General features: G+C 55.3%; 2 protein-coding genes across 2 annotated transcripts; both read right to left on the bottom strand.

The window, feature by feature from the left end:
- Window positions 1-79: 79 nt before the first annotated feature.
- KCTD11 (potassium channel tetramerization domain containing 11) lies at window positions 80-3493 on the bottom strand. The gene has a single exon (XM_043903680.1). The coding sequence runs from the start codon at window positions 2143-2145 to the stop codon at window positions 1447-1449; it is 699 nt and encodes a 232-aa protein (XP_043759615.1). The 5' UTR covers window positions 2146-3493; the 3' UTR covers window positions 80-1446.
- Window positions 3494-3622: 129 nt separating this feature from the next.
- Window positions 3623-15237, bottom strand: ACAP1 (ArfGAP with coiled-coil, ankyrin repeat and PH domains 1). Its single transcript, XM_043903665.1, has 22 exons — window positions 15105-15237; window positions 14508-14565; window positions 10915-11034; window positions 10691-10744; window positions 10557-10615; window positions 10140-10323; window positions 9964-10008; window positions 9771-9866; window positions 9586-9660; window positions 9384-9493; window positions 8163-8214; window positions 7977-8077; window positions 7567-7690; window positions 7264-7475; window positions 6610-6679; window positions 6394-6488; window positions 6122-6294; window positions 5370-5542; window positions 4718-4827; window positions 4525-4635; window positions 4113-4162; window positions 3623-3804 (listed from the first exon to the last, which is right to left on the bottom strand). The coding sequence occupies exons 1-22, from the start codon at window positions 15155-15157 to the stop codon at window positions 3704-3706; spliced, it is 2226 nt and encodes a 741-aa protein (XP_043759600.1). The 5' UTR covers window positions 15158-15237; the 3' UTR covers window positions 3623-3703.
- Window positions 15238-15527: the final 290 nt, after the last annotated feature.

Raw genomic sequence — 15527 nt, 5'->3', positions numbered from 1 at the left:
GATTCTTCTAGTGGGAGATGGGTAGAGAAAGCAGGGCTGCTGCTATACCCCCAACCTAGCCCTCAGCAGCCTTCATGAGTTGGTGATTTCAAAAGCAATTTTTATTTTTCTTCCTGTAAATCACGACCAGTGATAAATAGTAAGTGACTCCTCAGTGAAGAAGCTGTTTGTGAGTATCCCGTACCCCCAGGGACCCAAAAACCCATCCCTGTCCACATCCTCCCCCACTCTCTCAAACTCTTCTGTTCATCTCCTCTTCGCCCTGAGCAGCCTTGGGCCTTCCCCAACTATCTCCTAGCAACAGGCTCATGGTTGCCATAGCAACAGAGAGTTCTATACAGGCCTCCAAGGCCTAGCTAAGCCCAGTGACTTCTCTTACCTCTCATTAGAAGATCCTAGTGACTCAAAGCTCAGCAGGCCTCTCCTGCCTACGTGGATGTGTGAAGCACATGTGCACACACACCCCTTCTGATTAAACTAATTGTCAGTCTACTCACACCCATACCACAGACACACCTGGTACCAAAACAGTTGCTGGGCAACCCCAAACAGGCCTGGACATGCAGAGACCACAGAAAGACCAGCACACAGACGCCACCTCCAGCAACATGGCTGAGAGCCAGGATGCAGGGATCCACGCATCAGTCAGAGCCACTGGCTGACAGGCACGTACACATGAAGGAAGGAAGGCCCGGATCCAAGAAGATGCCCCACTCCTCCCTGTAGCCAGCCCCACCTTCAACATGGGATTCTTTAAAACACCTGGATAAAAACAACAACAACAAAAAAAAACACCTGGGTCTCCAGAGGGATGCTCCAGCCCCACAGTTAATGGGGTTTCTCCTAGCTCCCTTATGCCAACCTAAGGTAGGGCGTAGCCCTCCCTGTCTCCCTCAGTGGTGGCTTAGGACACAGCAAAGAACCTCCCTTCCCATATTTCAGTGTTCTGACCTCTCATCTGTTAGGCCAGGCGAGGCCACCCATCTCCAGGAGAAGTCACAGTCCAGGAGACCTCATTAGAGCAATCCAAAGTTCTTCTTTCCCTCAGACCTCACCGTCCTTCCACAGTCCTGCTAAGTTGAGCCTGGGCAGAGAAGCATACCTGCTTTTCCAGACTCTGAATACTGAGCTCCAAGCAAGGAAACACCGAAGGTCCCCAGACTCAGGGAGGACCAGCCAGGGAAGCCTCCCTAGCCCTCCCAGGATCAGCTCCGGTCCAGACCCAGTGATCTCGTGGGCTCTTGGTGGGCTCTCTCCAGTGTGGGGATTCCTGTCCATACTTGGGCTCTCCAGTCAGGTGCAGTGGGGCCTCTGACTCTCACAGCTCCCGGAGGAGAGCTAGGAAAAGGCCTCAGGAGAATCTTCAACCCCTTTACTGACCCGTTCTTTCTCCCCCCTCCCCGCCCATGAAGTCAAACTGAGGGCAGCATTCCCAGGTCTCAGTTCCTAGTGCCGAACAAAGCGTAGAGATCGGGAGTTGAGCAGGTCTTCAGGGTCAGGGAAGACAGAGTCGAGACGGAAGCCGTGTTCCAGAGCCACCCGCAGCACCTCCTCCAGGAAGCTGGGTGTGCCCACCACCTCCCGTGGCTCTCCTGGTGCCCCGGTCCACAGTGGCTGCAGCCCTAGTCTGCGGTACTCCACTTCGGGGAGTTCTGTGGGGCGGGGGGCCCATTCCAGATGGAAGTGTGGGCCTCCCTCTGCCCTGTCCTCATTGGTCACACCAAATCGGGCCCGCAGGGCACCCAGACATTCAGGATCGGTGCAGAAGAGATTGGCCCGGAAGGTGTCCACCTGGACAGAACTCAGCTCATAGTGGTGTGGGCCTCGACGAGCAGAGAAGTGCACCAGGCGGGGGCTGCTATCTACGTCTGCATGGAGCAGGGCGGCTGTGGGAGCTGGGGTCCCCCGAGAGGCCTCCAGTTCTCGCAGGGCATCCAGGAGGGGTCGGATCTGGTAAAAGTCAGCCTCTGCCCTCAGAAGTGCTGTCTCCCCATATCCAAGGGGCAGGTCTAGGCGGCCCAGCCGGAGGAAATTGAGGATGTGCCGGAAGGCCTTGCCATCTCGATCGATGAAGTAGTGGCCACCTCCCTGGGGATTGAGGTTGGGGGTCATGGAGGTACCAGCCCTAAACATGGCCCCCAACATGGAGTCTGGGAATCGAGTCAAGGTCTCCAACGTGGTGGAATATAGTGTGCCCCCGACATTCAGGGTCACGGGGCCCCCGAAGGAGGGGGGCGAAGAGGGCACAGGAGGAGGAGAAATTTTGAGGAGTATATAAGACACCGAAAGAGAAGAAAAGGCAGAACTTCCTGGATGTATGCAGAACTGGGTGGTAAGATTCAGACTGTCTCTGAGTGGGAGGCACAGGTTGGAGTACAAGGCAGCAAGATTTGGGGCTCACCCTAGCTGCCTTGGTGGTGGGGGATGGCTTCTGGGCACAGAGATGCCGGAAAGGTCGAGAGAACGGATGCAAAGAGCAGAGGGAAGTCAGAGAGGTATGGGAGATAGAGATCCGATTCTGGGTGGTCAGCGATTCCTTTCTGTGGTCTTCAGACAGTGACTTTCCAGAATCCAACCAGCAGGTGACGGTGGCGAGCACAAGGCCGACTCTGAAGGGTCCAGCTTCTCGGGCAGATCGCTGTCACCGTGGGCAAGTCCACGCAGGGCTCCGGAGACCAGTTTGAGGCCTTGCCTTGCCTGACTCCGGCGCGGGTCCCAGGAGATGGAGGCGAGGCTACCGGAGCCGATGGTGGGGGGTGCCTCTGTATCTGGGGACCGCAGATGCACGTTCAGTAAAAGCTGGGAATGTCCGAGGACTCCGATGGAAGCAGCCGGGAGTCTCGGGACCCGGGCGCCGACGCCTTCCTCGGGTTTCGCTGCAACCGCTTAAGTCCTCTCCGCCCCCAGGAAGTGGCCTAAGGGCAGCTGCAGGGGGCCCTTTAAGAGGCAGCCCCGCCCCCTAGGCGCCCCGCCCCTCGCCCCCGCCCCCGCCGGCCGAGCGCTGCTAGGGTGGTGGTGGAAGCCGAGTGGCGAACGGGAGAGACGGGGCGGACAAGCTGGACCAGCGCACGCTAGCGGGGGTGGGGTCCGGAGGGTGACTCAGTCACGTCGTTCCGGATGTACCCGCGACGGCCCCACGGGCCCCCGGGTGTGCCCGACCTCACGTCTACAATTCCGTGGACGCCGGCATCTCCTATCCCGCCGCTCAAGAAACTGAGGGCCGGCCGTCAGGAGTTGGGGACCTGTTCCTTTTCTGTCGCTCCAGCGGGGAGTTCCCGAGGGGGCGGGTGCTGAGCATCCACATTCCAGGGATGCCTCCGGGCCAGGGTGGCCTGAGCCAGCCTCGCCATCCCTGCCGGATGCCAGCCGCCCCCCCCCTCCCCAAGGCTAGACCCAACCCACGCCACGCAAGCGGCCTCTGCCTGGCCGGACTGGTCTGGCCACGTCGCCTGAGCCCGCGAGCCCCCGCCCTAGAGGCCGAAGCTCCCCCTTACTCCCAGGAGTTGCCCCTCCAGTGACTCCAGTTCCAAAACTCCCAATCGCTCTTGCACCCCAGGAGTCCCAGTGCCTATATCTCACCAGCCCCAGCCGGAAGGGGGTGGCCAATAAATGAACTTTGAAGAGCAAAGCACAAAGGCTTTAATGGAAAGAGTGGGCGATGGGGAGGGAAGGGATGGGGGTGCAAGCCCTTGAAGGCCTGGGATCAAAGCGTGTGGAGGTCATGACTACGCCGGCTCAGCTTCTCCGGGTCGTCGGATGCCATGAGAGAGAAATCACGGAAGATGTCAAGATATGTCTCATCTCCTGAGGGGAGGGAGAAAGGGCTGAGAGGCTGGGTCCTAGCACCAATAGTACAATAGGGACAGCCCGGCCTGGTAAGAGCACGCGCTTCCAACGTGGGTGGAGGAGATGTCTGTGCTGTCAGGGCAGCGCCCTCGCCTATTCTTTGCTTTGTTTCAAGGACCTGGAGCGTAGGATGCGCCCAATACTTATTTGTTGAATAAATAATGTAATTAATCAATGAAGCTGAGGACAGGGAGTTGGGGACAGGTCACCAGGGGCCAGAAGCCCACAGTTAATGTTGTGCAGGGTGGAGGGGAGGTGTACTTTACCAGCCTGGCCCTGGGCCGCATCGGCCTCCCTCATTTTTGCCAATCGTAGCCTGAAGGGGGAGAGAATTAAGGAATGAGTGACATTCTCACCCCACCCCCACCCCCACCCTCCCATCCTTTGAGCTGGGTTGTTTCATTCACCTGTTTCCCCAGGGTCTAGTACTTTAAAGATGCCTGACAACGTTAATGAATGATGCCTCTCTCAGAATAAATCCACCAAGGAAGGTGAGTTTATCCTGTCCTCTCCCCTTCCTACTCCAAGCCTCAGTCAACACCTGGAGGAGCCTTTCTCGGTCGGTCCAGGAGCTGGCCCCGCCCCTCCCCAGGCCCCGCCCGGCAAGCTGGGGTCTGGCGTGAGCCCCGCCCAAGTGGATAGTGCAAGGGCGAGCCCAGCCTCCCCAGGCACCCTCACAGAGTGACGATGTCAGCGTTGGCTGTTTCCACGGCGATGGTCAGGGGGTCTCTGCCTTCAGAGTCTCGAACTCCCAGATCGGCCCCCCGTTTCAGAAACAGGCAGGCCAACCTGGACAAGATAGCCAAGTTCAGCCGGCCCCTCACCCCGTCTGGAGCCTTCCTCCCGAGGCCATCATCCCTGTTGTCCCTACCCCGTGTGGCCAAGAATGGTTGCGTGGTGGAGCGGGCCCCGGCCTCGGTTGTCCACCTGGTTCACGTTTGCCCCGTTCTGGAGGAGAAACTCACAGGCCAGAAGAGAATTCTGCATGCAGAAATAGAGAATGGGGAGAGAACGTGGCAAATTAGAGACAAATCAAAAGATATTTTTGGAGTCGGGTCAGTTCAGTGGTATGGAGTGGCAGGCTCTGCTTTTTTTTTTTTTTTTTTAAGCTTTATTTATTGGCCGCATCACGGGACACGTGGGATCTGTTCTCCAATAAGGGACTGAACCCGCAGCCCCTGCCTTGGAAGCACGGAATCTTAACCACTGGACCACCATCAGGAAAGTCCCTCTGTTCTGGCTCTTTACATGTATTACATCCATAGTACAACCTAATGAGGCACGTTATCCCTATTTTACAGATGAGGAAACTGAGGCACAAGGAGGTTCACAGCTGTAAGTGGTGAGGGTCTGGATCCAAACCCAGGTTTCTCTGCCTCCAAATCTCACCCTCTTAGCAATCAGGCTCTACTGGTTATCACTCCCTAGGGGCTGGGGAGAAGGTTAAGAGCTGGGACCAAGGTCAGGAGAGGGAAGAGAGAAGGAGACTAAAGGTGTTATAGGGAGGTCACCAAGACTCTCACAGCAGCTGTGGCCTGGATCAGCGGTGTGGCATTCTCCTGACCCCCGTTGACCCAGTTGACATCGGCTCCATGGGCAAGGGCGTCAGCCATGGTGGGAAGGGATGGAGGGTGCCCAGCAGCTCGAAAGAGCAGGGCCCCGGGGTGCAGGCTCTCCAGGTCCTCAGAGGGGGGTTCTGTGAGGAGGAACCAGCTATGAATCTGGGAAGGAAACCCCCAGCACAGACCCCTGACATTGTGATGGTTTAGGTCACTTCTCAATTGTGGGGAGGACTCCAAGACCAGGAATTGTTGTGGGAGGTGATATTGTGGGAGGGTGTGAGTGGATATGGGCGGGTCCCTAGGCATATAGAATAGACTCATCTTTCGCCTCTTCGTATCTGACCACCTCAACTGGTGGGGACGTTGGGGGTGAGCTGCTAGTCAACCTCAGCTCTCTTGATTCCCTCTCTCCCAGCCAAGCTCCCACCCTCATCCACAGGCCTCTGGAGACTTTCACTCATTCTCCTGAGACTCATTTCATGCTGTTGGCACCCTCACAGAGCCCTTCCTGCTTCCTCCCAGCCCCATGGTCCTTCCCATCCTTCACTTTAATCCCTGAAACTCTTGCCTTATAAAACCAGTGCTGGTACGGTCTGGCCCCCTGAACATTCTCAAGGGGAAGACCTGGACCCAGGACTCTGTGCCTCCCCACTGGGCTTGGCACGGTGCTGAGTGCACAGCAGGCGCTCACAGAGGCCCAACCAACCGTATACCTGGCTTGGATCTGAAGCTCCCCGGCTTGGGCCTGATAAGCCCCGGCTTTGGGGGCACAGGAGGATGCCCCCTGGGGGGCCCCCGGCCACCTCTTCGCCCTCGAATCTCAGGAAGCTTGGTCAGGAACTTCTTCTCCACGTATTTAGCATGAATCCAGGCCTCCTTCTCTTGCCTGACGGGGGAGTGTTGCAGGGGAAGGAGACAGTCTTCCCTCTTCTCATCCTGGGCCCCCCTCCCTCCCTCCCCACATGGAGGGTAGCCCCAGCCTCACCGGGAGCAGCTGGGTCCTGGCTTCTTCACAGCCATGGCCTCCACACGGGCTTCATAGATCTGGTTTATGACGACATTTCCCAGCTCACACATGAGCTGCAGGCGGCCCAGGTGGAGGCAGAGACAGGCAGGTAGGGTATGGGTGAGTGTCTGAGCCCTCGGGCTCTGCAGCCCTGCCCTTACCCCACCCCCACACACTCACAGCACCCCAAGTCACCTTCACGAGTTCCGGCTCCCATGAGTCAAGGGTCAGAGACCGGACTTTGGAGAAATGAACTCCAAGGCTCCTGGAGAGCAAGGGGGATATGTCAGGCCCTCTGTGGGAGCAGCTGCTACTCCTGAAAAGACTTAGGGGCAACGTCCTACATGGGGGCCCATGCAGAGGTGCTGGGTCAGGAGGCAGAGGGCAGCCAGGGTCACGTGGTCTTGACTGGGATCAAGCAGGATTCCACCTGTTCACCATTCCCTCTCCTCCCTTCTCCTCATCCTCTCCAGCCACCTCCCCTCTCTCCAGGCATTCTGGCCTGGACAACTCTTTCCATGCCACTCCCCTCCCCTCCCCCCCACCCCAGGGCTGTATAGATCTGCTAAGTCCTCATAACATCATCTCTCTCTGCTTTTCATCAGCTCCCCCACCCTCAGCAGTCCTGACCCCACACCTCCTCCAGACAAGCCGATCAACTCCCCTGGGTGTCCTCCTACCCTCACCAGACCAGGACACCAAGGGGCTGGGCCCACCTGAGTCCACCTTGTGCCCCACAGGCTCAGCCCAGGTAACAGGCAGAATGTGAGAAGAAATCCAGGCAAGTCTCCCGCCCCCAACCCAGGAGGAGCAGGGGCCCACGCTTGGGACCCGGGGGAGCGGAGAGACCTGTGAATGCCGGAGCACTGAATGCAGAGGGTGACGCCGAGGTTGATGCTGGCCCACTCGGGGGCGGGCTCCCGGCAGTCACAGCACTGGGCGTTGCCATCCACGCTCTGCACCTGGGCTGCCACATGCCCCACTCCACCAGGCTCCCTTCCCCTGGTCAACCCGCCAGGGCCCAGCGTGGCAGAGGAGCTTATGGCCAGGTGTCCTGAGCCCTGGGGGGAACAGGGGAAGAAAGAGTGGCTCCGAGGGAAGGGATGTCCCAGCTCGCTGGGCAGCCCAGCCCTGCACTGCCAGTTAAGGTACCTGCCCTGGACCCCGGGGGCTGTCATCAAGGCGAGCCTGGCTGAAGGCTGTGGCGATGCTGCTCTGCACGGCGCTGACCCACAGCTGCATGAGGCGCTCTGAGTCAGCCTGCAGGAGGCAGGACCTGGACCAGAGGGGAATGGAGAGCAGGGAGGGGTCTGAGGCTTGGGGAGTCAAGTGGCAGGATGGGCAGGCTGACATTCAGCAAGTGTGCAGCTGGTACCAGTCATATGGAAATACCTCTGCACCAATCGGTAATATCCTTCCAGATATGCCCCTTTGCCCTATACTCTCCCCCCGAGTCAAGTACCAAAGGGTTAACATCTGGGGCAGTACGAGGGGCCTCCAAGACCCTTGCCAGCTGGTAAGATTGAGACACACAGGCCATCACCCCTGGGCATTGTACTCACTTGCTGGGGGACACGACCTCAAAGCAGAACCGTCTTTCTGAGTCAGGACAGAGCTTCACTGTGCAGAGACGGAGGTCATCCACCACCACGGTCACAGGGTCCTGGCGGGGGGAGGGCAGATGTCCAAGCAGCCACAGCAGGGCTGAGTCCTCCTGGGGCCCAGCACCCAGGACCCAGCCTGCTCACCTTGTACCTCTTCTGATAGACCAGTTGGTTGCTCTGAATAGTGAACCAGCGTCTGGAAGAGGTGGAAATAGCGTTAATGATGTGGGGGTATGGCTCAGGAGAGGAACAGGAGGGAGGGGGTGCTCTCAGCTTCATAGAATCTCAGAGAAGAGAGAGACCCGGGTTGCCCATCCCAGATGTTGCAGAGGAGGGGCAGCCGGGGACATGTGAGGGTTGCTGATCACATCTCAAGCAACCCAATTGTGATAGATTCACAAAGACAAGTTTCCAGCAGATGGCAGTAAAAATGCTTTGTCTAATAAAATAAGTCCATTACTACAACATTTTGGCAAATACAAGTATCTTGGAGAAAGGGCTCTGTTTCTTAATTTGCACAAAGATCCCTCCGGTGGTGGCCCTGGAAGGGGAAGGGGTCACGTCAGAGCAGGTCACCACCCTGCTCCACACCCTCCCATGGCGCCCCACTTCCCTCAGAGCACAGCCAACGAGGCCATCATGATTCACACCCCGTTAGCTCCACCTGCATCTTCTACCACTTCCTCCTCCCTCCCTCTGTCCACACCCAGGGCCTCCCCTCTGTTCCTTGAACCCTCCAGGTTCCTCAGGGCCTTGGAAGGGCTCCTCCTTCGGCCTAGAACATTCTCCCCCTAGATATCCTTCCAGTCCTCACTCAACAGTCACCTCTCCACGAGGCCTAGACTGACCACCCTACTCAAAGTCACAGCTCCTTCCCAGCTGTGTCCACATTGCTTCTTTGTTGTTTTTTGCCTATGGTATTCTTACCTTCTAGGATAACATATAATTTACTTAATTACCATATCACTGTCTGTCTGTGCTGATGGAATGTAAAGTCTCTGAAGGAAGGGGTGGGGGTGTAGGGGCGGTCTGTCTGTTTTTCCTGGCAGTATTTAACACATGGTATGTGCATGCCTGCATGCATGCTTGGTTGCTTAAGGCATGTCCGACTCTTTGTGACCCTATGGGCTATAGCCCACAAGGCTCCTCTCTCCATGGGATTCTCCAGGCAAGAATACTGGACTGGGTTGTCATGCCCTCCTCAGGGGGGTGTTTCCAACTCAGGAATTGAACCCAGGTCTCCTCTACTGCAGGTGGATTCTTTACCCACTGAGCCACCTGGGAAGCCCCATTTAACACACTATAACCACTCAAAAAACCCCCCAAAACCGATGGTTTTGGCCAGTTGGGATGTTCACTCCTCACCTGCTCCAGGTCTTAAATGCATTGCTGGCCCTTTTGAAGAGATGTCCTTCCATGACCAAGCCACCAGGCCCCTCCCTTAGGCTTGGCTCTGGCTCCTCCCCACCCAGCTCCTGGGGGTACAAAAGTGTCAAAGGGCAACTGAAGTGGGCAGAGAACAAGGCCCCAGGGCTGTCCGCCTCCTGCCTGCGGCCCCAGTCCTCACCTTCTGTTTTAGCAGCACGTGTCTCTGCTCCATGTCCCTCTTCTCGCGGGCTGAATTCAGGACCAGCTGGTGTAACTGAGCAGAGGAGGGGTATCTCAGATGGCTCCAGCCTCACCCACCAGACCAGGAGTCGTTTCAGAGCCCCTTCCCTCCCTCTTCCACCTCCCTGCTTCCTGGGGCTCTACCTGGCCACCCAGCTCCTTGCGATACTGGGCCAGCTGGCTCAGCTCCTCGTGGCCCTGCTGGAAATGGGTAGCCTGGGCCTCCACCAAACGCAGCACCTGGGGACAAGGTGGGCAGGGGGCAGACCCCTCTCTTTCCCTGGTCCCTCCTGCTACCAGCAGGCTCCTCCCCACCCCCACCCCCACGTTGACTCACAAACTCCATGATGTCAAACTTCCTCTTGTCCTCAATCACATTGATCTGAGAGCCCAAAAGATCTCAGGTCAGTCTTGAAGACACAGACCCCACCCCTCCCACTGCATACCAGTGACTCTCCAGCCTCGAGGTGATTGAGGCCCTGGTACCCCAGGAGGACAGGTAGGGGCAGGCACCTGCAGGGCATAGTCCAGGGCCCGGCCCCGGTACCCGGCTCGAGCGACCTTCAAAGCGGCTCCAGCCTCTTCTGCCTCCTGGGCCCGGCGCCTGGGAACCTCTGCGTTGTGGATAAGAGCAGCCTCCAGGCTCTCAGCCCCCCGCCAGAAATCCCGGCCAGCCTCTCGGAAGCTCCGGAGACCTCTGGAGGTGCAGGAATAACACAGAATTACCCATACACCCACCGACCCCAGCAGAGAAATCCCTAAGGTTCATTCACAGCCTTGCATCTATGGACACTCAGGACTTCGAGGGGATCCTTGAGATAGGGGATAATGATCAGGCCACCAGAAGCCTCCAATCTTACAACTCCTTTATTCAGGGAGGCCCCCATGGCATTGGGAGAGGCCAGAGGACTGGTTTCCCTCCCAACTCACTCCTTGACCAAGGTCTGAATTTGCCGCTGCAATGTGTGCTGGGTAGCATCGAGGAGCTCCTGAGGGAAAAAGAAGTTGGCAGGTGGGAGTCAGGACCACAGACTTCCTTGCTCCCCCCACCACTCCCCACTTACAGCATGGCTGTCCAGCTTGTGGCTCAGGCTCTGAGTGAATTTGTCCAGACACTCCTAGGCAAGAAGATGCAGAGAGAGAGTACCAGACAAGGGTGGTCGGGTCCTCCCATCCCTAGACCTCTGACCTGGGACCAGCAGACTCCAGACCGACCCTCCCCTCGCCTTCCCCAGGGTCTTTCCACATCCCAGACCCCACCACAGCCTAGTCTGGACCCTCCACATACCGCCATCATGGGCTCTGGTGGTCCCAGGTGGGCGAGATCACAAATGCCCACGATGAAGGCCCGGCTGGCGGCAAGGTAGTGCCGCCCACTTTCCAGGAGGCCATTCCCCAGTTTGAGGAGCTGGGAAACAACAGAGCAACAGGGAGTCGTGCCAGTGCCACCAATACCCAGTGCTGCTCCTCTCCTGTCTGACTTGTCCCCCCTTTCCCAGGGCTGTGCCCCCCCACACACACTTCTCGGCGGCCCAGTCTGCTTTCTAATACACACGAGCTGCTTTCTCATCTCGGTTTCTTTGCTCCCACTGCTCTGGGTCTGGATCAAAATTCCTCCCAGTCTGACAGTCGGTTTCACCTCCCGGACATCTCTCCTGCCCTGCGACATCTGCTTGGATCCAGAGTTCCCCAGAAACGCCATCCTCACGCACTGTCTGGCTCTCAGGATGAAACCAGAGCTTTACCTGCTCAGTATCAAATTCTACAGAAATGGGGGATACCCTGGCTGTCCAGTGGTTAGGACTCTGAGCTCTCACTGCCAAGCGCTCAGGTATGATCTCTGGTTGGGGAATTAAGATCCCACATGCCTTGTAAAAAAAAAAAAAAAACTATACAGTATTTACTGGCTGGAGGTGTCCATTCTGTGCTTAGTGAACATTGCCTCATAAATAGTAATCAGTCAGCCAGGCCAGAGGGTCAGGGCAGAGATGGTGCTTTTAGGGCCCATTCTGTCTGGCCCTAAATTACAAACAAGGAGGCTTAAAAAAAAAATTATTGGAGTATAGTTGCTTTACAATGTTGTTAGTTTCTGCTGTACAGTGAAGCGAATCAGCCATTTATATATATAAATCCCCTCTTTTTTAGATTTCTTTCCCATTTAGGGCACCAAAGAGCACAGAATACAGTTCCCTGAGCTATGCAGTAGGTTCTTATAAATTATCTATTTTATACACAGTGTTAATAGCTTAAGTATATATGTCAATCCCAATCTCCCAGTTCATTCCACCTGCCTAGGTGACTTGATAAACAAAGGACCAGTGATTGGCCTGAGGAGGGTCTCTGGGAGGCCCCTGTGGTAGCAGGAATAGCCTGAAGACTGGTTTTCCTCCCAGCTCACTCCTTGAGGTGGCCGACTCTGAAGCCAGAGCTAGGTTTTCTGACCCCTGGTTCTTTTCACCTGCAGGAGCTCCAGGACTCCTGGAGATGACACCATTGGTTCCAGCCTGAGTCACTGTATCTGGGAAGGGGCAAGAGTTGATGGAGCCTGTCAGTTCAGCCTGGGGATCTAGAGACCACCAGGGCAGTTCTGTGAGGAAATCTTGAGTATCAGGGGCTCAGAAAACATGGGCTACAGAGGTTTGCTCACGGAACTTTTGTTAAACTGAAAAACACTTTTTCAGGCTAGTGAAGGCTTCAGGGAACTATAGCTTGACTTGAAGATGGCTGGCAGGGTCAGTAACGGTCAGGAAACAGATCACAATCAAATTTTATCAGATGTCACCCTTGGGTGTCTGTAATAAGGGACAAGGACCCAGAGGATCACAACTCCACTGGGGGACTGAGTGTCCAGGTTTTCCCTTATTCACCCCGCCTGCCCAAATAGTTGAATAAGGAATTTTCAGAAGACTGAACTAGTGACAAACTGGTACTTCCATACAATAGCACGTGCTCAGCAATGCAAAAGGCGTGAGCTACTCATCAACTATTAATGAACTGCTGATAACTACTGATAGGCCACAACTTGAATAAACCTAAAGACATTATTTTGAGAGGAAAAAAAGGCTGATCTTGAAAGGTCACAAACTGTGTGTGATTCCACCTAGATAACCTAGAAATGACAAGTCTAGAGATAGAAAAGAGATGAGGGGTTGTCATGGATAAGGAAGGGGGTGGGGAGGGAGGGTACCATTACAAAAAAATGGCTCAAAAGATTTTGTGATGACAGGAGTTTTGTATCTTGAGTGTGATGCTGGTTATAAGAATCTATACATGTGATAAAGTGCCCACTGAATTATACACAAAGAAGGGGATTTCGTGGGGGGGTCCAGTGGCTAACATTCCATCCTCCCAGTGTTAGGGGGTCCAGGTTACATCCCTGGTCAGAAACTGGATCCCACATGCCGCAACTAAAGATCCCATGTGCAGCAACTAAGACACAGCACAGCTAAATAAATAAATGAAAAAAAAATTGTTTTTAAAGGGTATATGCAAAGCAGGTAAAATTCAAGTGAAGTCTTTTTTTTTTTTCAAGTGAAGTCTTTAGACAGCTTACTGTATCATGCCAGAAGCGATTTCCTGGTTTGAGCAGGAGATTACAGTTATGGAAGATGCTACCATTGGGGGAAGCTGGGAGATGGGTACCTGTGCCTCTTTGTGCTATTTTTGCAACTTTGTGATCTGCAATTACTTACAAATAAAAAGTTTAACTTAAAAATATATGTATATATTCATGTGTACAACCGAATCACTTTTCTGTACACCAGAAACTAATACAACATTGTAAATCAGCTATACACCAATTTAAATGTATCTATTTCACTAGTAAATGTATCTATTAGTTGGTTACCTACTAACTTTCAGGTCATGGCAAAGGCCCTGGGGACTGAGGGGAGGCAGGGGAGGGGGAAATGTAAAAGTCCCTCATGATACTTCCAATCCAGTAGGGAAAAGTAGACAAGAAACAGACTTGGCAAGTGGGACAGACACAGGCTAAGGTACCCTGTGACTCCCGCTTTTGCATAATCCTCACTTCTTGAGTGTGGGTGAGTGAGGATTATGCTTCTCATCAGCACACCACATGGCAAGGGCAATAGGATGGCGCCCCCAAATGACAGAGGTGATGGATTCGCCCCGCGATCCCATTCTGACATAAACTGAGGGCATCTCGCTCGTCAGCACACACTTGGGAAAGCCTACTACTGGTCTTGAAGAAGCAGCAAGCTGCTACGAAATAAACTGCCTATGGACAGGGCCCCGGGCCAGGGAACTGTGGGTGGCCTCTGGGAGATGAGGGCCTCAATCCCACAACAGCAAGGACTGGAACTCTGCTTGAAGCAGAGCAGAGCACAGTTAAGCTGTGCTGACCCACAACTATGCTAATACCTGTGCACTATTTGAAGTCACGGAATGTGTAATCATTTGTTATACAATAGAAAACTAATACAGCAAATAAACACATAACATAGCTGAGATAAATGCTGTAGAGGGGAAAAAAATAAAGCCAAATAAGGGGGATGGGAGCATGCTGCTTTTGTAAAGAGCAGCCAGGAAGGCCTGACTGCATCGTGTCAGTGTTTTACTGATTTGTTGCCCACAGTCTGAGAACCCCCTGAGGGCAGAAACTTCTGGGGGCTCAGGGTCCCGCATAACGCAGGTCTTCAGAACGATCGAGTAAGTTCATAGGTGAGTCTTGTTTTCCAAGATTCTGAGCTCCTTAAGGATACAGAACCACCTTTTGGTTTCTCTGTAGCCCCCAATATCTACCCAACCTGGTTAATGTTCAGTAATCTCCAGAACTTATACTTGGTCTCTGCTTTTCTCCCTGGCCCTACCCCTCTCATCTCACTCCCACCCTGGGTCACCCCTCCACATCTGGATCACCTTTTCCAGCCGGGTCTCCAATTCTGACACTTCGGCTTCCACCAGCTCGACAGAGGCTCTGGGAAAGGAGGGACAGGGTCACGGGAACAGAGTTTGGGCCTGTCTGGTCTGTCCAGTCGGCAGGGTCAGGGGTTGGGGTTAGGGGGCCGAGGGTACAGTCAGAAAAAGCTGATGGGTTAAGAACTTCCACCCACCCCCTCTGGCTCGCTCACTCTGCAGTGTGAGAGCTACTAAGGCCCAGGCCAGAGCAGGAAGGTAGAAAGAGGGTGGATGTGGCGAGGGCAGGAAGTTGCTAACCGCCCAGAGCAGGTGCTGGGGGAGGGGAGGGGTCCCCAAGAGAGGGAGGAGGGAGTGCCAGCTCTGGGGTTGAGAGAGGCTGGAGGGACCCCCTCCACACTGGCAGAGGGTGGCGATTATCAGAGCATGGGATTTGATACCAGAGGTACGGCTTTGACTTCTAAGCTGGATCTTGCCCGAGACCTACGCCCTGGAAAGACATCCTCTGTCTACATCCTCCGTCCGACATGGGGAAGGTTGTGTATGTTAGGGAGTGTTGGACCTCCCCACCTCTGCCCCTGGACACCTGTGTACACTTACCGGAAGCGGGGTGAGTCCTTAAGACACTCCTCAAAATCCAGCTTGACCGTCATCTCAGCTAGACCGCTCCCGGGCCAGTGGGCCCTCGGGCCTGGAGGGTGGAGCTGCAAGTACAGGCACTCCCCTCGCCTGGGGACTTGCTGATGAGGGAGGAGGGGAGAGTCCTCCCCTGGGTAGAGTCTGGGGGTGGGGGACAGGATTCTTTCCCTAGGTGCAAAGGGTGTCCCAGGAGGAGCTCTCACCCCTCACTTCCAGGCAGTGCTGGGAGGGGTGGAGGCGGGGCCTGGGGGTGGAGAAGCTCCTGAGATCAGAGAAGCCACAGCCCCGCCCTCGGAGACTATCTGCAGTCACCTTCCTAGGGCCCTGGTCTCTCTCCGCTTTGTTCTCCTTCAGTGGTTGAGTTGTGGAGGTCTGAGAGATACA

The sequence above is a fragment of the Cervus elaphus genome, chromosome 5, assembly GCF_910594005.1.
Source record: "Cervus elaphus chromosome 5, mCerEla1.1, whole genome shotgun sequence".
Lineage (NCBI taxonomy): Eukaryota > Metazoa > Chordata > Mammalia > Artiodactyla > Cervidae > Cervus > Cervus elaphus.
Note: the sequence above shows the minus strand (reverse complement) of the source record. Positions and strands in the feature narration are given on the sequence as shown.

Coding starts and splice junctions, on each gene's coding strand:
- KCTD11 (XM_043903680.1), bottom strand. CDS start 2,145: ATGTTGGGGGCCATGTTTAGGGCTGGTACCTCCATGACCCCCAACCTC.
- ACAP1 (XM_043903665.1), bottom strand. CDS start 15,157: ATGACGGTCAAGCTGGATTTTGAGGAGTGTCTTAAGGACTCACCCCGC. Junction 7,476..7,566: donor GCCCCCGGGGTCCAGGGCAG/GTACCTTAACTG, acceptor TGTTCCCCCCAG/GGCTCAGGACACCTGGCCAT. Junction 4,163..4,524: donor AACGCTGACATCGTCACTCT/GTGAGGGTGCCT, acceptor CTCCCCCTTCAG/GCTACGATTGGCAAAAATGA.